At 35.5% G+C, this 25,609-nt stretch overlaps 1 protein-coding gene across 4 annotated transcripts; it reads right to left on the reverse strand.

Moving 5' to 3' along the window:
* Positions 1–141: 141 nt before the first annotated feature.
* LOC109093368 (receptor-type tyrosine-protein phosphatase eta-like) lies at positions 142–23,731 on the reverse strand. 4 transcript variants are annotated; one of them, XM_042760470.1, is made up of 31 exons: positions 23,470–23,731; positions 16,015–16,036; positions 15,646–15,843; positions 15,339–15,434; positions 14,253–14,504; positions 13,394–13,654; positions 13,009–13,284; positions 12,618–12,878; positions 11,404–11,655; positions 10,980–11,237; positions 10,269–10,520; positions 9,370–9,636; positions 9,001–9,264; positions 8,364–8,624; positions 7,989–8,255; positions 6,723–6,977; positions 6,255–6,515; positions 6,017–6,160; positions 5,044–5,230; positions 4,722–4,840; positions 4,237–4,318; positions 3,928–3,975; positions 3,826–3,834; positions 3,408–3,495; positions 2,982–3,072; positions 2,791–2,864; positions 2,578–2,712; positions 2,197–2,313; positions 1,661–1,821; positions 1,400–1,535; positions 142–1,278 (listed from the first exon to the last, which is right to left on the reverse strand). In XM_042760470.1, the coding sequence occupies exons 1-31, from the start codon at positions 23,536–23,538 to the stop codon at positions 1,123–1,125; spliced, it is 5,319 nt and encodes a 1,772-aa protein (XP_042616404.1). In that variant the 5' UTR covers positions 23,539–23,731; the 3' UTR covers positions 142–1,122. The 4 variants fall into 4 exon arrangements, with proteins under 4 accessions (XP_042616404.1, XP_042616406.1, XP_042616405.1 ...); XM_042760472.1 differs by lacking the exon at positions 14,253–14,504; XM_042760471.1 differs by lacking the exon at positions 6,017–6,160.
* Positions 23,732–25,609: the final 1,878 nt, after the last annotated feature.

Here is a 25,609-nt window from a genome sequence, read left to right on the forward strand (position 1 = left end):
CTAATAATACTGTGACTAAACGGATGAGCTGACACCAGAGAGACTATATATATATGTATATATCTCACACACAAGCGTTTGGTTTCTGTTACACACACACACACACACACACACACACACAAACACACCTCACCACAGTAGTTTGAAATAAAGTGCAGCTTTTTTAATCTCAATATAATACAGAGTTCATCTGTATCTGTTCTCTATCATGACCAGCAGAGTATCAATAAACTATTTTAAAAAATCTGTGCAGAAAATTGCAGAATATTAAAACCACACAAGCAAAAAAAGTCCCTGGAACAACACTTTGTGAGAAAAAAGTTGGAAGTTCAGTCTGAACAAAATATATTATGTACAAATATAACAGTTTAAGTGCACACATGGTCCAGAGTCACACTCTGTTAAAATCTTTTTGTAATAAATTATATCAGTAGGCATATACTAAACATTCACTGACCTCATTCTAAAAGGAAAACAAAAACATTTACAAACCAGGAACAGGCAGGTCAGCATGTATCTTTACTGAAATAAACAACTGAAGAGAATACCAAAGAGACCGCTACTGTTCAATGGTAACTTATTGTCCTTATTACCCATTTAAGGTCGACCTTTGGCCTGTGACATCCGGAAATAAATAGATATATTAAAAACACAGACCTGAGAACAGCAACCTGTCACTGCACATTGTCAACAGATTACCAGCCTACTGGCTCAAACCAAGGTTAGTTGCTATGTTAAATCACAGAAGAGGTGTTCTGAAAACCCATTTTGTCTTCACTACTGCTGTACTACTGTCTAATGGTGAAGTCCTATGTGACGTCTGCACATGTCTATATTTCTATTCAGGCTTATCTTCATTTCACCTGTAGCCTGTATTACATCATTGAAACATTATCAGCTTTATTCTATGAAAACTCACAAGACATCCCTGCAGTGACATTTCTGTATTTGATTAAAACTTGATTAACAAAATGTAAAAATATTTCGGTGTACTGTTATACCTTTATAAAAAAAACTTAATATATGTTTTGTTTTTCCTCTTTAAATAAAACTCCATTTAAAAAAAAATAAAAGAACAAAGTTTCTTTTACAGCAGTGCAGTGAATTATTCAAGGTAGACGGTCAGGCTTTATGGTAGCCATTTTTGGCTTTTTTTAAGGGTTCAAAGTTCTCATAAATAGTGAGTGCAGCTGTGTTCTGGTAAATCAAATCTAAATTGTTGCCAGTCCGAGACTTGATGATGTCCATGGCACACTGGTTAAGAAACACATACTGATCCTGCAAAAATAGAGAATGTAAAGTCCTGCACTGTTACAGAATAAGATGGCAGAAGACATTTAAGGACGATTTTATATATATATAAAAGAACATTAAATTCAAAAACTGGTAATGAATGTACCTCTGTTTGAACCATGAGTGGTCTGTGCATGCGTAAATCGTGGATGATCCCATATACATCTACTACACCATCCCGCTCAATCTGAAAGATTAACCGATCAATGGCGATGAAGGTTCCCGTCCGGCCCACACCAGCACTGTATTATGAAATCAAAAAATATGATGAAAATGACATTTTTCTTTGTGGGAGTATAATAACTAAATGGTGTTGAGTAGACCTGCTTGTATATATTGAAGAAGAGTTCAGGAACTGTTGAAGTACCTGCAGTGCACAAGTGTGGGTGAATGTCTTGAGTACTGGTCCATGTGTTCTCGGACCAGGTGTCTGAAGTTGATTAGGAGCTCAGTGGTCTCAGGAACTCCATGGTCTGGCCACGCAGTGAAATGGAAGTGACGAACTGATCGAGACTCTGTTGTTTTCACCTGTTATGACAGAAATCATTTTTCCCAAAACATTGACACAATCCTTGTAATTATGCATGAGGCATAATGTTATAATTGAGTCATACTGCAAACATATTACCAAGAAGATAATTATGACTTTATAAAATTTGTTATACTTGTATAAACTGTTTGATATATGAATGTATTTTTTTTATTTATTTAAATGTATGATAATTTCCCAGCCTAAATGATAGGTGTATAAATAAAATAAGTAGGTGCACCAATGCAGTAGAAAAAAAAAAAACACTGACAAAAACGTGGTGTAGTTATATCAGTAACAGTATGTGCATGTTTTTGTGTAACATATGGTATAAATAGCACCTTGGTCTATCTGTAATATTAATATAGACTTACATTTTTCACTTCAAAGTCACGTAAAGTCCAGTCTTCCAATGTGATCTCAGAAGTATTCATCACTATCAGATTGTTAAAATGTTTCGTCTCTGCTGGCCAGTATTCCTCACATTTCACCTGAGAGGGACAAAACATTGTGGCAGCATTCATTTCAGCTCATTAATAGTTCAATACCTGAGATGAGGTATTACAAATGATCACAAAATGCTGAATGAGGATATGAACACTGAATATGTTGTGGTGAAGTGATTTAGGCTTTTAAAGCCTGATGCTGGTACTGATATGTAGAGTAATCTAACAATAAAACTGTCTAAAACATGAGGAATGACGGCTCTAACAGGTGAGATCACAGAGAAAGTGCAGCATGAGTGTATACTGTACCCGTCCTTGCTCATTGCATTTGGTGAGCATGACAATAGTGTGGACGTTTTTCTCCCAGATCAGTCTCCAGAAGTCATCGACAGTGCAGGGCAGTGGGCCTTGGGCTGCGATGAACTCCTTCTTTGAAGTGTAACCCTGAAAATATCACACAGTTAGTGTGACAACTGTGTAAAGAGCTAAATGTCATATTTTTGTAGTTTTTCCCCTTCCTACCGGCATGTAGCTGGCATTGATGTAATCATCAAATGGGCTGCTGAGCACAGAGAGCTTGACACGAGATGAATCATCTGTCGAGAAGACATGAACCATTGTGAATATGGGCTACGTGTCTAGATCAGAGTGGAGGAAACTCAGTGTTGTGTAACTTCATGAAGGGAAACACTCGTGAGTCCTGTGGTTCTTACATGGCAGCACATTGTTGTAACGATTCTTGGCTTTGTTTTCAGGGGCCTGAGCAACAGTCTTCGACTGATTTATCCCAACTGGCCTTAGATCCTACAGACACACACATACATTTATGTAAACAGTCTCTCTTTTGTTTTGTCTATTGATTCTAGTACATTTATATCACAAATATGTAAACATCTGTAATAAAGCATTTGTTTCTCTGTCTATAATTCAAGAAGGGAAGCAAGTGTATGTCACATATTTATGAAGGAAGAGGAACACAACATGGTCAAAGCAAACAAATCAGACACTGCTACTACAGTTTTTGGATCAAAAATAATAGTGGCATATTAGTAGTATGGAATTTATTTGCAATGCAATACCAATTTGTTATTTAGAGTTGATCAGTTGGAAATATACACAGAAGCCAAAGATATAATCACCTCAAATTCTTCAGCAAATCCACAGAAGGAATCAGCTCTTTGCCTCCTATAATAAGCTTCATAATCCTCCACCTTTATTGGATCACTCCTATGACACCATTAAATAACATATGGTTAAAAACTATACAAGACACCACAGAACAGTGTATTTAATATTTCGCATAATGCAAATAAAATAATATATAAACATACTTTACAGAAAAAGGGTAAAGCACTCTACACTAGTTAACAATACTTCTACAGCATTTAAAAAGTTCATGTTAATCTAAGGATTTACTAATCAAAAGTTCAATCTGTTAATATGAGTTAATGCAATGTGGACTAATAGGAAAATAAAAAATGTTATGTAGTCAGAATTTTCAGTCAAATCATAAATATGCATGAAAATTAGTGTGGACAAACATGTATGATTACTTACACTTTGTTTCTGTAAGAAAACAAAACAAAAAAATATTAAAAGGTTACTTTTTATGGCAATATTTTTTTCTATCATTTGTTTTGAGAAGACCAGTGTACTTGCCTTATAGAGTGGATAGGAACACTAGTAGAATCATCTTTTCTTTGCTTCCTGGAATATTGATAGCATAAATGTAATTATCTATTTGCCACTGTCTATTAATACTTAAAAACAGAATTAAGGAACATTCTGTAATCTAGAAATACACATCTATACACACCAACGTTTATCAAGATGAATAAGATTGTGGGGACACATGCAATAATAATCTTAAATCCTCTAAATCTAACATCTCTATCACTAGCTCTAAATCAAACAATTAAAACACTCCAAACATCAAGAATCATGTATGACATCTGTAAAATGTCTTACCGTCTACAAACCACAACCCCAATGATGATTACAACAAGAAGAGCAGCAACACCGACTCCTGCAGCTGCTCCTCCAATTACCACTGAAAGATGGAGAAAGAATAAAGTTAGCTCAGAAATTATTTATATGATTTATGCATACACTCTAGAAATGCAGATGGAAAGATTTGTTTTAAGACTATCCAAAATATCACTGGTGGTGCTTGTCATAAGTCAAGCCCACTCATTAGAAGTGAGTCTAGGGTAAGTAAGAGCATCCAAATGATTTCAGTTCTTGTTACAAGTCAATAAAAAACTAAACTAAATAGAAAAAAAGGTGTTAAGTCTGATAACCCAAGCTATAATCTCATCTAAATGCATGTAAATGCATGCTTTTGAAGTATTCTGGGTATTTGAATCACACATCAATAAATCTCATGTCTTTACTTTGAAAATGCTGGTGCAATTAAGAGCTTAAATATAGAGAGAAAGTGTCCCAGTCTTTACCTGGGTTCTCTGGCAGTGTGATGGGACTTTGGTAAAACTCAGATATGGAGTAGTATGAATTAGACACATCCACTAAATCGTTGTTTATCTTCAGACGAGTGAAAGCAATGACAGCAAAACTGCAAGAAAGCCAAACACATAAAAGCATAATGCAGAAGACATAACAACCAACACAGTAGTGCAGATGATGGAGCTGTGCAAGGCAGCATTAGGAGCACACAGCAGTAGTTTAGTTCTGGAAATAACCATTACGCTGCTATAAAGGGTTTTAATATATCCAAAGCTGAAGTTAATCCAAAGTATGGGAAGTATATTGACTTACTTGTAACTGACTTTGGCATTTAGTTCTCCATTTTTGTAACCTTTCCACATAGTTCCATCTCCAATCTGTACACTTGTAGACCCTGTTTCTTTGACAACAGCCAGGAATGTGCTGCAAAGCTTTGCTTTCCAGTCCTCGTAGGTGTTCAACAGGCATCGATCGATCGAGTTACTCTTGTCCAAGCAATCTGCAGGAAACAAAACCAAAGATTTCATTACAATCCAATTTTTTTATATATAATATACATTTATTTGCAGAAGCTGTATTAAACAAAAGCATAGTAATAGTTAGAAAAGTAACAAAGAATATTATTTATATATATATATATAAATTCTTATATTTTATATTATATATAAATATATTTAATATATAAACATAACATATTCTTCTTAAATATATACATGCATGTGTGTGTATTTATATATACATAATAAATATACACAGTATACATACATATATTATGTAAACAAAACTTTTATTTTGGATGTGATTAATCGTGATTAATCAATTGACAGCCCTAATATATATATATATATATATATATGATACATATGATAATGATATATGTATCATTGATATTAATAAAAAATGTTTCTTGGGCACCAAATTAGCATATCAGAATGATTTCTAATGGATCATGTGTTACTAAAGAATGATAGCCACTAAAAAAATTGCTTTGCTATCACAGGAATAAATTACATTTTAAAATACATTCAAAAATAAATCGTCTTTTTGAAATAATAGTAATATTTCACAATATTAATGTTTTACTGTATTTTTGACCAAGTAAATGTAGATTTGGAGAGCATAAGATACTCCATTTAAAATCATTAAAAAGAAAATCCTACCAACCCCAAACACTTTAATGGTATTGAATACTACCCAATTATTAAAAAAAGACTAATGGAGAGGCATTTTGCTGAGTAAAATATTACAAATGCAAATGGATGAATTTAGAGTTTATTTGACATACCAATCGTGCCGGAGTAGACAAGCACACCATAATACAGCACAGGACCGTTTGAGTCATTAAAGACATCTGACTGAAGAATCAAAGTAAACTTGTTGTATTGTAGCTCAGATATACTCACTGCTCTTATTTTAGGTACAACAGGCTCTACAAACACACACACACACACACAAAAACAAGAAACATGTAATATGCACCCACATACAAACACAAAATACAAAACAGAAGTAACTCTCCTTACTTGTGATTCCAGTCATACAGGTGATTGATTTCACCGTGCTTTTATTCCCACAACCAACTGTCCAGAGCATGACTTTGTACAGAGTGTTATACTTGAGTCCAGTGAAGGTGTGGTTTAGACTTAAGGTCGTTTCTGAGTTGGAGGAGTTCAGCTTAACTTCAAAGCCCTGGTTTTTACCAGGAGGAGGGCTCCATGAGAGGGTTAGCATTGGAAAGGTTAAATCAGGACCTATACAAGTCACACTCTCCACTGGAGCTGCATCTGCACACAGATTTTATGTGCTTCATTAGACTAAAGTGTTTCTTGATTATTGTATCAACATTTTTAAAGTGGACATCTCTGCGTGAGCTGGAAAACTACACTTTCAGCACAAGAATTAACAACTCAGCACTGAATGCTGCAAACAGCTTTTTTCATACAGTTCTGCTGTAAAACCATATATAACAGTATAATAGAGTTTGTACTAACCTGTGCATGCTTGCAGCCACACGGCTTCTCCTTCTGTGTTGTCAGAAGTGCTGCTCTGCACACTGATGTTATAAAGTGTCGAAGGCATCAGATTGTATATGGTCATGCTGTTAGTTGTACTGGTTGATTTGTTCTCTACCTTCTCACTGTACACTCTTACTACATATATCGGGACCCCTTCCACTTTTGCCCAAATTACAAAAATGTTATTCGTTGTTGTGGAACCAAGTTGTAGGTTTTGGACAGGATCAGGCTCTGAAAACAGATGCGGGGGGAGAAGGATGAGGACTTTAGAGGTATGTTCATGAAACACGGGAGATGATGTTGTAAAGAATATCAAGGCTCCTTCTCAATGTAATTGAAGTGACTAGGGACTACGGAAGCTCTCGAACTTTAAAATTACACACAAAAAAAATGGCATAAAACATCATCAATGTGATAATGGAACAAATGGAAATTGAAGTCATTATTTACTGACATGCAAGTGGTACGGATTACTTTTTGAGCACATTTTGGAGCTTGACAGTTCGAGTCCTCATTCACCCTCATTATATATTAGAAGATTGGATGACTATTTTTTTTTTAATTCATCTTTAGTGTTCCACTGAAGAAAGAAAAAAACATGTGGCAAAGTAAATGATAACTGTTTTTTGAAAAAAATATGATTTTTTAATCTGTGAATGAACTATTCCTTTTTATTTGCCCTTTGAGGATCAGTGTACTTGCAAAATGCATTCAAAGCCAATGCAATGTGTAAATAAAATATTACATAGGCCTACAATACTGTTCAGAAGTTTGGGGTTGGTAAAAGTAGGTTGTTTTTGAAAAAAAAAGTCACAACAATAATATTGTGAAATATTAGTTTAATAATTTTTTTTATATATTTATAAAATTAATTTAAAATAACTGTTGTCTATTTTAATATATTTTAAAATTGAATTTATTTGTGTGATGGCAGATTTCAGCAGAAATCATTCTAATATGCTCAAGAAACATTTAATATCATTTAACTGCTGAAAACAGTTGCTGTGCTACTTAATATTTTTGTGGAACTCTGACACATTTTATTTTTCAGAATTCTTTGATCAATAAAAAGTTCAAAAGACATTATAAACATCTTTAATCTCTCTTTTTAATGTGCCCTTGCTCAATATTGTTGAATTAATGTATATTAAAAATCTTAATGTAATGTGTATTTCTTGGAATATTATTTCAATGTAATTTATCAGTTTTATAATTTTCCATTCCACTAAGTGCTGAACTTACTGGTGGTTACATGAACTCTGACAGATTCACTCTGGAAACCCATCGGGCCTACAGTAGCCACAGAAACATTATAGGATGTTCCAGATCGCAAGCCGTCCAAAAGGAAAGTGTTATTAGCAGTGAGATATTGACTGGTGTTATAGCTCAACCAACAGGTCAGGCTGTAGTTGAAGCTGCCAGCTGACATGTTCTCAGCTTCATCCCACCGAAACCACACTGAATGGCTGCTCTTCAACAAAATCGTAATCTCTCCCGGTCTGTTTGGATCTGCAACACAGACCATTAGAATCTAGAAACACTATGGTCCACTATGTATGTATGCTTACTAAGTCTGCCACATGATTTTCTAACTATAGTTTGGAGTTGAGTACTCACAAGTTGCCATGTTTACTGAATGAGATGTTTCCCGGAAGGCTGCTTTGACAGTCGTGAGTGTGACTGTGAAGATAGTGGCTGCTTTTAGTTGACTGAAGGTGTGATTGCATTCAGTGCTATTGAGAACTTTAGAGCTGCTCCATCCTTCACTGCTGATGTTCAGAATGTACATGTCTAGCCCACCAGCAGGATGATCCCACGTCACCAAGAGTGAGTGGTTAGAGCCTTGATTATCTAGTTGTGGAATCACTGTAGAGGGCTCTTTGGAGAAAAGAGAGAGAAAGAAAGGAAGTGTCCTTTAAAGAGCAATAATTAGTTTGGATCAAAGAGGGGATTTGTGTTTGCATTTCCTTGTTGGAGTATGTTCAAGTTCAAATTACGTTTCTCTTACAGATCTTGGCAATAATTTATATAAAGGCAATAACAACAGGACAAAAAAATATATAGACAGGTCAGTTTTTGATTACTGTATATTGAGTACAATTACAATAAATCCGTTTAATTAGACAAGAGAACAATAAACACAATATACAAGGCACATACTCAGACACGTTAATAATACTCCAGTATTGTCTTCCCAAAGGCAGTGGTGCGAAAAGTATATCAGAGAGGGGTGGGCATGTGTGGGAGTACATACTTGTGAAGACAGAGATGTTCACTGGTTCTCCCAGAATGCCGCAGGCCAAACTATATAGACTGAACTGACACAGGGTTCCAGGCTGCAAGTCTGGCACTGTGATGTTTTCAGACACAATCGACAAGTTCCTACTATTTTCTGTGCAGTTGGACACTAATACTTGGTAGGAAAAGCCACTGTGATACTCCTGAGGACGGGACCAGCTTAGCTTCACAGCAGAAACATTCAGAACATCGTATTTTACAGCAGAAACTGGAAACGGCTCTGGGAAACAAACATTCAAGTGACTGTAGAGCAGATGTGATAGCATGATACATGTAGCAAATATGTATTAAGAACTGTGTTGTCATATGCAGTGTGGTTACTTACTTGTGCAGGCGGTTATAAACTGGGGATAAGACTTGGTGCCGCCAGCTGTCTGTGTGATAATGCTGATATTGTACTGACTAGCCGACTGCAGTGACAGTAGCTGTGCTCTGGTGTAATTTACAGTCTTCTGGTCAACTATGCCATTAGGGTGTGTGAAGGTGAGCAGGTAGGAGTAACCAGATTGCTGAACATCACGCTGCTGCCAGCTCAAAGATATACTGGTCTCAGTGTATTCGTTCAATCTCACATCAGTTACGGCAGTAGGATCTGAAAACCATTCACAAAAAAAAAAAAAAAAAAAAAAAAAAAAAAAAAACATACACATCAGCGTTTTGTTCAAAAATGGGCCATACAGCACCAAGGGTCCTATTCACCAACTGCATAGACCACCAATGCAGCGTACAATATTAAGTTCCAATATACAGTACAAGTTCCTTAAAGGGACAGTTCACCCAAAAATGAAAGTACACAGAGTGCATCAAATTTGGTAAATGGAATCTCAACCATATTTGCTCGGTGTGCAAGAACCTCATTGGTTCTCATTCATGAAGCAAGCACAACATGAAGTGAAATCTGTTCATAAGATATATCTAGACAAATATTATGAGAGAACATTAAAAATAGCTTTATTTGAGTTTCAAATATGAACAAAAATCTTTGGAACTGCAGTTTAGTAAAAAATGTCTGAATTGAAATTTTCGGGTGAACTATCATCTTTTCTAAAGAACCATTGATTTTAATTCAATTAAAAAAAGCCATATTCATCTGCATACAGACATTACTTTCTATTCCAACAATGCAACATTACAACTGTTTGGATTTGCAACCACCATATGAAATCCGATACCTGTCTAAAGCAAGCCACTAGGATAAAAAAACTACAAATGTGCATTGCTTACTTGTATATGCAGTGAGAAACTGAGGAGAGCTGAAATATCCCATTGCACCTACAGTCCTCACAATAATGTTGTACTGGACACCTGCATCGAGTCCTGTCAGAGAGCTGTAGTTTTGACTGCAGTTCAGCGTGCTGTTCCTGTATGACAACTGGAAATAGTGTGATACGGAGCTCATGTTAAGTGGTCGAGCCCAGCTAATGTTCAGTGAGTTTGTGCTTTGCATGGTCACAAACTCGCCAGGAGGAGTAGGCACTGGAATGACAACAATATAAATCACAGCTGTGACACACACACACAGGCATAGAGCATCACCTACAGACCATCATGTGACATTCTCATACACTCATATGTTATAAAATTCTGAAATCTATTTTCATAAATGTTATAAACGCTTTATAAACATTTGCAGCTGTTGTGCAAAGGTATTAGAAACTTGCACAATTTCTGAAAACTGCACCAACTGTAATATCCTCTCTTTAAAAAGACACACTTAAGAACTTTCAGTGTAATATGCCTGTTTAGAACAGTTTAGTCAGCTCTTTGTTTCTGAAAGCAAATGTCTTACTTCCTTTTCTCACTCTTAAAGTGCATGCAAATAAATACTGTGTATGGTGATACAACAGTGTGCAGTGAGTGTTTTACTTCTGTCTACTGCTTGTACACAAATAATTCAAAGTGTGTGTTTGTTTTAGGGTGTGTGAGGGGTCTCACAGGTGGCATTGGATACACTATCGCTGTCCTGCTTTATGGGTCCACTGATACTTGTCACAATGACATTGTACTGAGTTCCAGGTAGCAGGTCTGAGAACACCACAATTGTCTCATTCGTTCGGTTTTCCATCTTTAAAACAGTCCCGTTCAACAGGATTTTGACGTTGTAGAGACTCACAATGCCATCAGGCGGTCTCCACTCCACTCTCATACTCTGAGTAGTGCCAACTGCAGAAATATTAGATGCTTTACCAAGCCCTGATAACACCAAATAAGAGAGGAGGAAAAAGAGGGATCCTATTAAACATCACAGACTAACAGACAAAACTGTAAGCAACACAGACGGAAAGTTATGATACAAAGCCATTAAGTGGGGTGCAGTATAAAAGGAACAAGTGTTTGAGTAATATGAGATTTGTAATACCTGTAAATGCAGAGATGGCTACAGATTCAGAGCTCATGCCATTTGCTACAGTTTGCACAGTAAAGGTGTAGTTGTTGCCAGCGATCAGATTAACAACATTTGTGGACTCATTGTTAATCTGTATCCATTGTTCACCATTTACACTCACATTATACTGATATGAAGATTTGTAGTCACTCTGACGAGACCATGAAAGGCGCATCTCAGTGGTGCCAACAGGAGAGGCTGTTAAATTAGTCACTGGCAGTGGCTCTGAAAGAGAATGCACACAATTATATTCTGCACTGATATATTAATGTGTGTGAATTAGAGTAAGCAAAGACTAAAGACTTTAGTCAAGGTAGAGGCATATTTGAATTTAAAGTGAATGAAAACAAGGCTATGAGGGATAGACTTACTACCCTTTACAATGGTTTGAATGGCACAGAGTTCTAGATCACATGCAATTTCCACAACTCACAACAATTGGCATGTTGTTGAACAACAGTACAATCCATTAAATATGCTGCTCCCTTGATAAAGGTCTATTTGGTAAAGATCATTTTAATATTAATATTCTGGGCAATATAGATAATAAGCCAGTAATTATTGTAATGTTCTGGCTAAAAAACACTAAAAGTGTATACTATTTTGTCTGAACTTGAAAAATGCAATACAAAACAACAAAAACGAAGTGAATTTAGACATCTGAACACCAAATGTGTAGTATAAAATAATAGATATTTATTTTGAGATTTGTTATAAACTACATTACATTTATTAAATGATTAGTGATTTTAAAGATTAACTTAAAGTGAGCCTTAGACAAGGGGAAAAAGTTCAAAATGTAAAAAATAAATAAGCACGCACAAAATAAGCATGTAAAAATAATTATCCTGTGTCGCCTATTATAAATTATAAATGTCTATAGCAATACAAATCTGTAATATCGACAAATAACCAATATGATACCAATATACTGTACATTCCTAGTATTAGGCTTTAAATAAAAAAGGGTTACCACTTATTGTATAGTCTATATTCAAAATTGTTTATCTTATACAACACTTGCACACATACAGAGGATCAAAGCACAGTAACATTAAAGCATAATGCAAAATGCCCATTACTTGCCTGAAAACCTAATTACACAAAACTTACAAAAAAGTATTAAAACAATTTACTGTATGACAGTACATCTACAGTTTAGAGAGATGTGTAGTATTTACACTCACTGGTATTACACTGTATGGTCTGTGAGGGTCCAAATATGTTGGCAGCTGTTATGAGTGTTCTGACGCTGCAATTATACTGAGTCCCAGGCTGCAACGGAGTAATCTGATAATTGTTGGATGTGGTACTGAGAGTCTGATTAGGTGAAGAGATGTTGATACTGTAGGAGAACAGGCTGAGGGTCCCATTAGGGGGTAGCCAGGTCAGATTGACTGAATTGGTGCTGACAGCAGAAACAGCCAGATTTTGCACTGCATTAGGAGCTGTGGAAACACAAACATGCTTATGCAACCCTGTAAAAATAAACTGTAACTCTAACTGTAGACTTAATTTGCAGTTTATACTATCAACAGCTTAGGTTAAATGCATGCTGTGCTGTGTGCTTTACAGTACCTGTATATGCACTGAGGTTTACATATGAGCTCCTGAGTTCTTTTACTCCTATGCTGACCACAGTGATGTCGTACTGACTGCCGGGTAATAAATTTGTGAGCGTCGCGTTTAAAGAATTGGTAAGATTCAAAGTTAGGTTGACCCCTGACTGGTTAGATCTATATGACACTTCATAGGACACAGTGACTCCATCCATTGATAAGGGTTTCAACCACAGCAAAGAAATAGATACATTTGTCTGACCACTCACTCGGACAGCTTCAGGCGGGTTAGGCTCTAAAGGGAAATATCACACAGAAATACATGGTTCTGCAGATGTAATAAATGGATTAAGGTTGTGTTTGATGTTATGGTGACAAGATGGAAAGTGTGATATCTGACTTACTAGTGGCAACCAGCACTATGTTAGAGCTGTTCTTCAGGACTCCACTGATGGTGGTCACAGTGAGGTTGTAAACACGTCCTGCCATGAGGTTACTGATGACTGAAGAGTTGGTAAGTGTGGTATTGCTGAGGGTTGTGTTCAGCTCGGCACCAGATATGTTCACAATATATGAGTCCACATGACCAAGAGGGACTGGCCAGCCCACGGTCAGACTGCTGTTACTGGAATTCAGCACAGTGATATTCTCTACTTGTGCTGGACCTACACACAGTGAATCAGACCTTCATTAATATACATACACGACTGAAAAAGTTTGGGGTCAATACATTTTTTTTTTAAAGAAAGTTTGCATGAATTGATCAACAGTAAATACATTTATAGTGTTACAAAATATTTTTTTTTATATCAAAGAAATGCTTTTTTTTAACTTTCTATGCATCACAGTTTCCACCAAAAAAAAAAAAAAAACTATTTTCAACACTGATAATAAGAAATGTTTTTAGAGCAGCAAATCAGCATATTAGAATGATTTCTGAAGTATCATGTGACACTGAAGACTGGAGGAATGGCTGCTGAAAATCCAGCTTTGAATCACAGGAATAAATACATTTTAAAGTATATTAAAATAGAAAACTCTTATTTTAAATGTTAATTATATTTCACAATATTACTGTTTTATTGTATTTGTGATCAAATAAATGCAGCCTTGTTGAATCTAACATTAAAAAAGTCGTACTGACCCCCAAACTCTTGAACAGTAATGTAAAAGTAATGTAAACACACACAAAATTTCAATTTACTCCACAATACAATAAGGACACATTTAAACCCCCTATTCTCTTCTGCCTACAGTACTTACTTGTGTTTTGGGATATTTCAGCAGCATTCCCCTCAGTGAGGTTATCAGAGGCCACTGAGGTGACTCTGAAGGAGTATTTATTGCCAGGTTCAAGTTGTGAGATTTGAATGGAGGTTTGGATAGTTGTGAGAAGCAAGTCTGCACCCCAAGCTACTCTATAATAGGGGCTGATGCCATTTGGAAGTATCCAGCTCAGGTTCACTGAGCTCACAGTGATGGAGTGCACAGACAGGTTACTAACAGGCTCAGGGCCTGTCAGTGCAAGAGAGTGGAGAGTGTGAGTGTGAGAAAGTAGGACATGGACACCCAAAAATGAAAATTCTGTCATTATTTACTTTCTCCCATGATAAAACCGAGATGTTTAACAAAACATTTATGCTGCATTTTGCCATACAAAAAAAGTGGATGGTTACCAAAAGCTGTCAAGCTAAAAAAGGGAAAAGTTTTCAAATTTAATTTGTACATGCACATCTTCCAATATGATTTGTAGCAATCAGCCAGGTCACATGCAAGAACCAATGAATTCAGTATCAGTTATGTCAGATTTAGAACCGTCTTAATGCACATCATCTGAATATGCATATGCACAAGTGAGATGTGAGAGTTTCAACAGAGAGGAAAATGTCAACATTTCTAAAGTTTTGGTTGATTTCTCACACAAAGCTATCATACTGTATGATTTTAAAAGACTTAAGTCATATGGTGTCCTTTCTAGAACTTGATAGACTTTCCATTCATTTTCACTGTATGGAAAAATGCCCCAGAGATTCTGTTAGATATTTTAGTTTGTGTTCAACTAAAGAAAGAAAGCCATGCAAGTCTGAAACAAAATGAAGGTGAGTAAATGATGACAGAATTTTCATTTATAACTGAAGGTTTTCTTTAATGCAACTGCCCCGTACATGTACACAATTCTGTTTTTAGAAACACTGTGCATTATCAAATTTCATAAATGCTTTTTAATTATTCATGTTTTACTCAAAACTTCTACTTTCAGCTATCTAAAACACACCATCTCCAAATATCTTTTCATTTTAAGTTACTGATACATTATAAAGTAAAAAATTGTGGTTGGCTAGGACTTACGGAGAGTAAAAGACTCATTGGTCAGTGATAACTGGCCTGTCCAGTTGAGACACACTGAGGATTTGAGCTGCGTGATAGTCAGACTGCTGGAATAATCTGTTGTGCAAGCAGAGAATTACTGAGAATGTGAGTGACAAATGATGAGAAAAGTGCATGAAAGAATGATACGGTGAATGTGATTGTGGGTGAAAAGGGCAGAAATATTTTCTTCCTTTCTCAGCAACAGTGGCCTTAATGTTTTAAGTCCATCGAAGCACTGAAAACGTTTAAGCCTGATCAATCATTATTAGAAGTAATAAAGACTTACTGGTGGAGAAGTTTCCACAGCACACATCTGAGCAGTTGATCTTGAAGAAATATGTGTTTCCAGGCTGCAGTCCAGTCACTGTGATGCTATTCTGAGTGCTTGTAATGCTGGTGTTCTGGACACTGCAGGAGGAGCTGTCTCCTACAAATATAGTGATGTCTGATGTTGTGGGGTTTATCTTGTATTGGCACACTGCACCTAAATAAAGACACAAAACCAGCATTCAGTAGGTAAATGCAAAAACATTATTTGATGATGCAAATCACATCAAGTGGGTTAAGCTTAGTATTGGTAACTATCACTGATACAGACTGTACAAATGAAGACCTCTTTTTCAGGAAAAGTGACTTTAGAGATGTTTATACTTACAGTCAGAGTGCCCACGAGGGATCTGGGGAAGAAAACAACAGTGTAACGTCATCAGATGTATTAGGTTTTCGTTTTGATTGCTGATTAGCAGCACATGAATCCACAGCAGTAACAGGCTTAACAGGCTTTTTTTAAACTACAAATAAAGCACTTTTCTGAGTAACTCCATTGTGCAATATCTGTTTCAGATATTGATCTATTATGTGCACCACAGTGACGTCAGATGAGCTCTATATAAAAAAAAGGAAGTATTCACAGTGTAATATGTTTCCAAAAAAAAAAAAAAGAAGAAAAAACAAAACCCTGAAGTTAACTACAGGCCTGACAGTTCTCTTTACTTGTATTGAAGTTCAACTAAATCTAACCACAAATCAAAACATCATTCTTCCTTCCAAGTTGAGTATTTGGCCATTGGAGAATTTAGAAACACATGCATAAGCTATATTTACACATTACTATGCAAATCTTTTAAAACAACAGACTGTATTTATGTTTCTAATGACCTAAAAACCTTTTGAACCAAAATGATATACTGATATGCATGAAATTAAAATTGTAAAAAATATAAATTGGGCCAATTAATTATTTTATAAAGCTAAAATATTATTTTTCTAAAAGGACAAATCGTGCTACTTGGAAAAAGCTAAAATATACAATACCTTTGATTAACACTTTTTGGTCACTACATGATTCCTATACATTACTTTCTTATTTCACATTGTTGATGACTTTAGAATTATTCTAAAACGTGGAGAATAGTAATAAGGATGAGTAGGTAAGTAAATAAATGTAAGTGCCTGGCATGATCTGCTTCTACATTTTTTATTCTGTCCATTTCCCTTTCTTAGTTCTTCTGAGCAGTATGTTCATTGGCCTATTATGAAACTGACACCTACAGCCTGGCTATGATTGGTTACTTATCGGGGACATCTTCATTGTCAGATTTGTAAAATGACATCTGATCTTTTATTCTGCTTGAGCCACAACTTCCATATTAGTAACAACAATAGTTTCAAAAACACATTTTAACTCTCTGTAGTTAGACTCTAGTAACTGAACAATAATGTGAAACAGTAAGAATGAATATAAAGAACACAAACAAAACATAAAACACTTCATCTACTGTATATCCGCTCCATTCTGGAAGTAAATCATTTTGTGAAATGACTATATCTAAAAATATCTAAAAATTTGTTTATCAGAACAGTTCTGGAGGAGAGGCACTGGTGTTAACAGTGTGTAAATAATTCAACCTCTTTTCACAAATTAATGTATTCATTCATTTGTTGGTTGATCCCCCCCCCCCCCAAAACCAGCAATGGATAATGGAGAACATGTGATAGTTCATTCATGTCTTCAAACAAGTGCAATGTGCCTGTTTGATGCCGATGCTGCACATACAAATTTCTTATTTTTGTATATTATAGTCATCATGTAACATTAAAAAGCCATTATTACCAGTAAACAAACCCCAGTTTTGTTATATAAAATTGAACAATAATTATATTGTTGAACATGATCAATTGAAATGACAACTAAAATGATGCAGACCACAAGAACACAGGTTCTCATTAAGTGTGCCAACTGGGACAGACATAAACAGAGGCGTAACTGTAAATGATATCCCTATTTTTGCTGAACTATGCTTTTTACGAAGGCTGACTTCAAACACTGCTTAAACAAAGTATACAAGCACCTTACTTTCTAAGCCTTTTGTCAAACAAGACTTTATTAATTTCCTGGTAAGAGACATAAAGTGTTCTTGATTTAATCAAAAAGCCATCTACAAATAACAGACATGGCTGAAAGGAAACTAATTCAGTTGTTTACTAAGGAAGGTATTGTGTAAACTTAAAATTATAATTGGAATTAGGAACTTAGGTGTTAATGATAGCTGTTGAAACTGTTTTACATGTCTAGTGATGCATGTAAAACACATGCATCACACTAGCCAATGGACCCTTTTCACATTTCCGGGGGCCGTCATAGTTGGGTAGCTCCTATGGATGTCGAATGGAAACTAAAACAAAAATTATTTTTGCATTTCCCTTTTTTCCTATATATATATATATATATATATATATATATATATATATATATATATATATATATATATATATATATATATATATATATATATGCAAAAATTATTTTTGTTATATCAGAAAACTAGTATATATATATATATATATATATATATATATATATATATATATATATATATATATATATATATATATATATATATATATATATATAAACTTTTATAGCTGAGTGTTGGGAAATCATTACTAAAACCTTTAATAATACATCATTTTAAAGAGATATATATATAAGTATACTCAATGTGTTTACCTAATACCTGCAAATTACAACTCTATTAATGAACTGACTTAAGCTCTGGAATTGGAAATTGCATCCCCCCTTTTTGTATTTGATATGCAATATTCGTACTCACTCACTAAACATTTCCTATGGAGTCTTTTCTTATCTATAGCCCTACAGATCAGCCTGCAGGAAAGAAGCCTTACCCAGAATGCCACTTCACTTCCCCTGACTCTGGCATATAATGCATAGGTCCAGATATTACACTAGGAAATCAAACTAGAAGAAAATTTCTATTATACTAGAAAACACTATTTCCACAATATACACAGAACAAAGGCATATACAGGCCTTGTATGATATATATGACTGCTACTACCAAAGCACTAAAAGTAGAATTCACATTAGACCTGTTAGTTTGACTGACTGACAAAAGTAAAATTGGTTTGATTTCAGTCAGACAAAAGCATTTACATGACATTTTAAAACATTTTAGTTTGGTCCAATTTTTAAAGTGCATGCGAACAGACTTTAATGTACAAACATTTAGATCAAATGAGATCTAAATGTGCTAGATAATACACAGCTGCAAATGTATTTTCAAAAATGAGTACAAAGTAAATGCTGCATGGGAGGGGGTCTGTACCGAAAGCAGGCTGTGACATCCAGTCTTTGAGGTTCAGCAAGTTTCAGCCAATTTCCTGGAGTCAAACTGATGTTGTTCTCTGAGAATGTCCAATATGTGTCAGGCATTACTTTTTTAAAAAAACGAAAGCCTCAAACTTCTTCATTTCAAATTTAGATAAGAGCTGTTTCGACAACACAGAACACACCCTGCTGTGTTAGATGACTTTTCCCATCTAAAGAGGGTCGGAGAGCTCAAAATACACACTGCACAGAGATCATCATTACATCTGTCTGTAGAAACAAATATAAACACTCTAGGGCTGTTATTAGAGTACTCTTTAAAAAGAGGGTAGCATTACTGTTATACAGTACAGCGGTCACATATATTGTGGTATGTACTAGGGGTTAATGGCTTGATGACGTCATTAATAAACAAATAAGTCTGGAGCTGTGACAAACCCCCTGTGCACAGCTATGGCATATGACACAGTGCTGCCCACATGGCTATTGCTCCTATAACAGCTAATTTTTATCAGTTCTTTTGCCTTTGGGTTGTTTTTTTTTTTATAGAATTTTTGTTCTTTCTAAATCAAATATAGATAAAGTAGCACAGTAAAGATTTACATGAATGCATTAGTGAGAGCGATTGCATGTGTGAATTAATTCTAAATGGAAGCGTCTCTCTAGTAGTAGTGACGCTGTGGGATTTAGTTATTAAGAAATATGCTTGAACTTTTCAGTTTCTAAGCTATTTTATTGAGAAGTCACAGAACAGTGTTGACAGTACATTTCCGCGCTGAATGATTCTGTGCGCGCTCGATCTGCGCATGACGTACGAGCTACTGTCTGTAGCCTATGTATTTGGTTACAGTGCAGCAGCGCATTAGATTAGAACAGTGATTAACTTACCTGTACAATAAGCTGTTTAGAATGTGCTTTCTCCCGTTCAATTTCGAGCACCCAGTAATATAATCACACATCTTGTGGAGCTTTCAGAGTATACATTTATTTGTCATTTTAACTGTTTGGAAACGGAGCGTAAATGTGGAAGTCCTTCAAAGATTTATTATCCTGTTGTGCCCTTTATAGGACCAGCAACTAGTCAACGTCAAATAGGACCAGAGACTAGTCAACGTCAAGCTTAAAGCGTCACGGCAGAGCACTGAACTCGACTAGTCTGTGGAACCCCTAGTATGTACATAAACATTGAGAAATCAAACACTAAACAAATCAAACCAATTGTTTATGATGTGTTTGTACTTAAGTTCCACTCCACATTTTGAACAGATTGTATAAGAGCCCTGCACTTCCTATTGAGCTACAAGGCCTTTTACAGTTTTATAAAGTGCATGCAAATACATAGTGACAGACACTGTATTTGCATGTTGCTGTTACTTCTCCATCTGGGCAATTTACAGATAAACCTACAATCTTACCCAGCTATGATGAAAGGCTACCTCACATAACACACCTCTGAGTGGGTGTTTTAAATTTCGGTGTGTGTACGCCTGAGAGAGAGAAGCATGTATGTTTAAACCTTTGTATCAATGTGCTACCTAAAGACTACTGAGTTTTTTTTTGACAGAGTTTGAGATATGAAGGGTGAGATGTGTTATGTAGACACGACAGGAAATGAGACATAGACAGACAGACAACTGCATGAATGACAGTCTAAAACTGAACTGAAATGACACCTAAGAGTCTTTACAGAGGAAATACATTCAATATTTGTCTAATGACCAGTTGTACACAATACTTGTAAAATAAAATACTTGATGTAAATTAATTATACATTCTTATACATTATAAATTATACCTACATTTTCTTTGCAAAAGTGTAGCATAATTCAACAGAGCAACATTCCAGTTATTCAACTTTAATAGCAAATTTGCATAAATGTTACATTATCTGTTTATTTATGACTTGCACAATTTTATGACGCCTGACATTTCAAGTTTGTGTGCATTTTAACTAGCCATACAATAAACCATTGAATGTGAATGAATGTACCAAAATTTACATTGAACACAGAACTGAGTGTGTGTGTGTGTGTGTGTGTGTGTGTGTGTGTGTGTGTGTGTCTAATCTATTCCACCACAAGAATAAGCCAGAATCCTTCTACAAGAGGGCATTATATACAACTGGACACAAGCATTTTTGGGAAGGCACAGAGACAAGCTTTATCTCACAGATGACTGAATTTCTAAACTTGGGGAAATGTACTAAACTTCCAAACTTAAGAAATGAAGCACATTTTCAAATAAGTTGCACAATTGAGGCCAGTGCTTCTGTTTTATTTACTTTCTTGTTTGAACAGTGAGCACCACTGAGCCTCAAAGCTACTCAAAAATGTAGAAAGAAATGAAAATGAATCAAGAAATGTACAGCTATAATATATATATAATATTATATATAGCTATTTAAGTATAAGAAGCAATACTTCTAATTATATCTAACACATTAAAAAAATATACAGTCATCTTTAAAAGTAAATAGGAAAATGATATTGCAGATAACTGTGTGTGCATAAATAAATAAGTACTGAGTTGCTACCTCAGAAACCACATCATCACATCATCTGGCTGAATTGCCAACCCGTTTGACCAGTTCATTGAAAAGAAGCAGATTCATTCACAATTTTAACATTTTTGTGATTCTAAACAGCTGACAGAACAATACTTGACACACAACTTGACTGCGGAAATATTGTCAGGGTAAATGTAACGCTGTGATTTTTTTTTTTTAATGCACACCAAATTCTGTGAGAATAATTTAATTAAAGTTTCGGCCTGATGAAAAAAGCTCTAGTATGAAAGACTAAAATTATTATAAGGCTATTATTTAAAGTTTACAAGGAATTTGTTCTGCTTAAAAAGTTTTGTTTTATATATATAAAAACATGACAATCACGTCATGCGCAATGTTATGTTCAGCTCAATATTCAGGGTATAAATGTTTGATGCTTGAACAGAAATTTTATAAACTTCACTAAAACACCCAATAATTAACAATAATAGAATATTCCTCCCAAGTATACTTTTATTTATTAATTTTTAACCCATGTAATTAACTAAGGATATGTACAATATATGCACGTCAAGTTATCCATCCGTACAGCCAAAATGGCCTAGCGCATGACAAAAAAAAGACTCATGCTGCAAATATTCTTCTTCAAATAGCAACACCACCCACAATAATGGTTATCACTATAGATGGCTGCAGTGATAAGAAATGAGAGAGGGAATGGTGGGGATCTAGACCATTTTCTTTTCCCTGTTCCGCAGCTCTACGTCACAGTTTCCCCTTTTCTCCTCTACTGCCCACAGCAGTATATTCTTCCTAAATGGGCCGGGCACTATTTTCATGAGACATTCATGCAAAACACTGTACTTTCCTGGTGGTGTTAATTACTACACATCAGGGATTAATGGCATTTGGCACGCACATTGGCGCAAGAAGAGAGAACAGAGATTTCATCTATATCAGGCAGTGGAATCATCATTTGGTTTCTCATGAATCAGTGCAGGCCATTCCTTAAAAATCACAAGCCTTATCTAGGTTTGGATAAAACTGTCTATGACGTCTCCACCCAGTACACCAGCAGCTAATAAGGTTATTGGTATAACTTAAACAAAGACACGGCTTCTTTTTCAGAGGCGACAGGCATACATATTTCCTTTGCAACAACAGAAGTGAACTTCATAAAAGGCAATATCACATGACACTATCACATATACACATGGAGAAATGAGGCCAGAATCCTGTATCTGGGTGAGGTTACTGAAAATAAGAAAAACATTTTAATCAATAAAGCCTGGTCAGGACAAAACCTATTCCAAAAATTCCTGCTGTCAGCTTGCCAGTCTCTATCTGTCACACCAACGCAAACTGACTGCGATGAGATGAAATTTGCATAGATAACGGTTGCACTTCTGGTTAAACAGAACACAATGGAAAATCTTCGCACATAGGCTACTTAAATTCACCATTGATCATTAAAAACCGCTGATGCCAGACATATTCATTAAACCGATGTATGGAAATATCAGCTTAGTAACATCACTATTGCGCACCAGTGTGCAGCTGTGCTTGCGTTCAATAACAGAAGTTATTGCCAACTTTCTATAAATTACATTTCCCTCAAATAAACTTAAGATAGTAGTTAACTTACTTACTTAAATAAATAAATAAATATGTATGCATGTATGTTATCCCACAAAAACAGCATACGTCAGATCGTTCATTTCGATTATTATATTTCAAAGTGGAACAAAACGTATATCGAAGTTCTAAAACAACGTTAACGCAAAACATTAGTTAAAAGTTTTAGGAGAACTTCAGAAACTGATGAGGTTCAGTCACACAGGATGTCATTTAGATAAGCATGGTTAATTTTAACAGAGACACGAAAGTAGCAGTTTTGAAAATGGAGACGAGACTAATGCGTTTCTAAACATCAACACTTAACGCTTAACAAAACGAGAGAGAAAAAAAAAACTTACCGAGATGAGCACAGCAAACAAGACAGTCGCGCGGAAGACACTGGCCTGAAGTAAATAATGTTGACCCATAGTGGCAAAAAAACACAAAACAAAGGGTTTATGTCATTTCATAATTTGGTCAATTTGGTCAATGTCTTTGTTATCTAGAAGAACTGTTCCTATCGTGCAAGATGAAAAAGCTGCTGAGGTGCAATGCTGCTCATTCCTGCTTCAGGTGCTGCTGTCCTGAACTTTTCTCCTCTTGACTCTCTCTCTTCACTGAGTGATGTGGGCGGGACGGAACGAGTAGCCCCGCCCGCGGCGTCTGTTCAGACATCAGCTTTTAAAACAGCACCAGCGGACGTTCACCCTTTATAAAATCTTGTTGCAGGCGTCAGAACGGGCAAGGGAGGTTAAACTTTCTCAAAAATGCATTCAGAAGGGACGTAACAACGAAGATAGAGTAGTTAGCCTTTGCTTTAATCAATTCACTACGGATGTGCAGAATTCAAATGCATTTAAACCTTTTATTTATAACCCTTTAGCGCAGTCAAGTTTTAATTTCCATTTATGCATTTGGAAGATGCTTTATCCAAAGCAATTGCAGTTATACGTTTTATCAGTTCATGCCCTAAAAATCGAAACACGATACAGTATTACTATTTGAGCTTCAGTTATACGTAAATATGAATGTTATTCTAGCTGTTAGAGCGCAATATTAACTGTTGTTAAGACAACAAGTAAAGAGAAACTTTAAAACGTAGCCAACATGTCGATGAAATATGAATGAATGATCTTAAAACAAGTGAGTGACAAGTTGCTATAGTGAAGACTTATAGAATGGAAATAGCTGCAAATAGTTATGGAAGTAGATAGAATGGGGCTCCCTATTCATGGATAAATGTTTAATATGTTAACAGGTGATAACAATTATCAGAAATATTAGAATGATATCAGAGAGCAATTACTTGTGTCACTGAGAATTATCAAGTAATAAAACCTTTGTTGTTTCCATCATTCAATTACATATTAACTTTGTCAAAAATAAAGAAATAAATAAAATCCTACCACAACAGTAGGTTTAAAGGATCAATATCATTGGTCAAAAAGTAGGCCTATGTGAACTCTGTGATATATTTAAGTGATAGTGAAGCCTGAGCCAGACACTAGATGCTGATGAGAGAAATTCCACAACATTAGGCATACAATATCATAATACTAATTATTTTTTGTTAGTGGCAATTTTGTGTGCAACTGTTCTGTTAAAAAAATCAAGAGGAGTAGCAGCAGCACCCTCCCACAACAGAGGTACACCTACACAGTGTGTCACACAAGGCTTGCTAAAAAAAACTCAAGTCTCGCTAACCTTCTCACTATTAACTAGTTCTTTAAATCTTCGTCATAAAAAAAAAACTGTATTACCTCATTATGTGTTTTTTAAGGTTTGTCTACTGATTAGCAGTGTTGTAAATTTTAACAGTAGTTTTGTTGCAAAGTTAATTGAACTAGTGTCATAATACTTAGCCCAGCAGTTCTGCCTTCCTGTTTGTCAATTAGGACTGTTGCGTTTCCGGCTTCTAAGCACTAGATTGAAAGATTACATTTCCATGCAACTCCAGTCATTTTGAGGTGTCATTCAGTCTTACAATACAGCTGTTTCAAGGACATACTATAGTAGTATTAACAGTCACTGGGTCTTTGAATAGCCCACGCAGGGTTATTAGTGTCAGTGTCATCAACCATGATTTGTAGAGCAATTCAAAAAGAAAGCTTTGTAACATATTGATCCAAAGACCCTTCTAAGTGTCAGATCACATTAGGAGCTATTTATGCAGAAATCCAGATAATCAAGCGTTCAGCTTTTTTCCACAACTGTAAGTTTCTTTTTGTTTCAGCTGAAGAGTTCAGCAGCAGTCTTGATGATTTGGTGCATCAGCCCCATAACAGTGTTTCTTTGTGAATGCTTGTGGGCACGGTTTCTCTGCTTTGTGTTTCACTGTTCTCTGTGTTGCAACAGTTTTTCTTTTTTAGGGGGGTCTCAGTCCTCTTCAGTGAACTATGCAGTCTCCTGTGTAACAGAAAGCAAGAAAGAGTAGGGCAAATGCAATGATTAAACAGGAAGTGGTCATATACAGATCTCTGTTGGATGAAACAGTGAAAC

This window comes from Cyprinus carpio, chromosome A7 (assembly GCF_018340385.1).
Source record: "Cyprinus carpio isolate SPL01 chromosome A7, ASM1834038v1, whole genome shotgun sequence".
Classification (NCBI taxonomy): domain Eukaryota; kingdom Metazoa; phylum Chordata; class Actinopteri; order Cypriniformes; family Cyprinidae; genus Cyprinus; species Cyprinus carpio.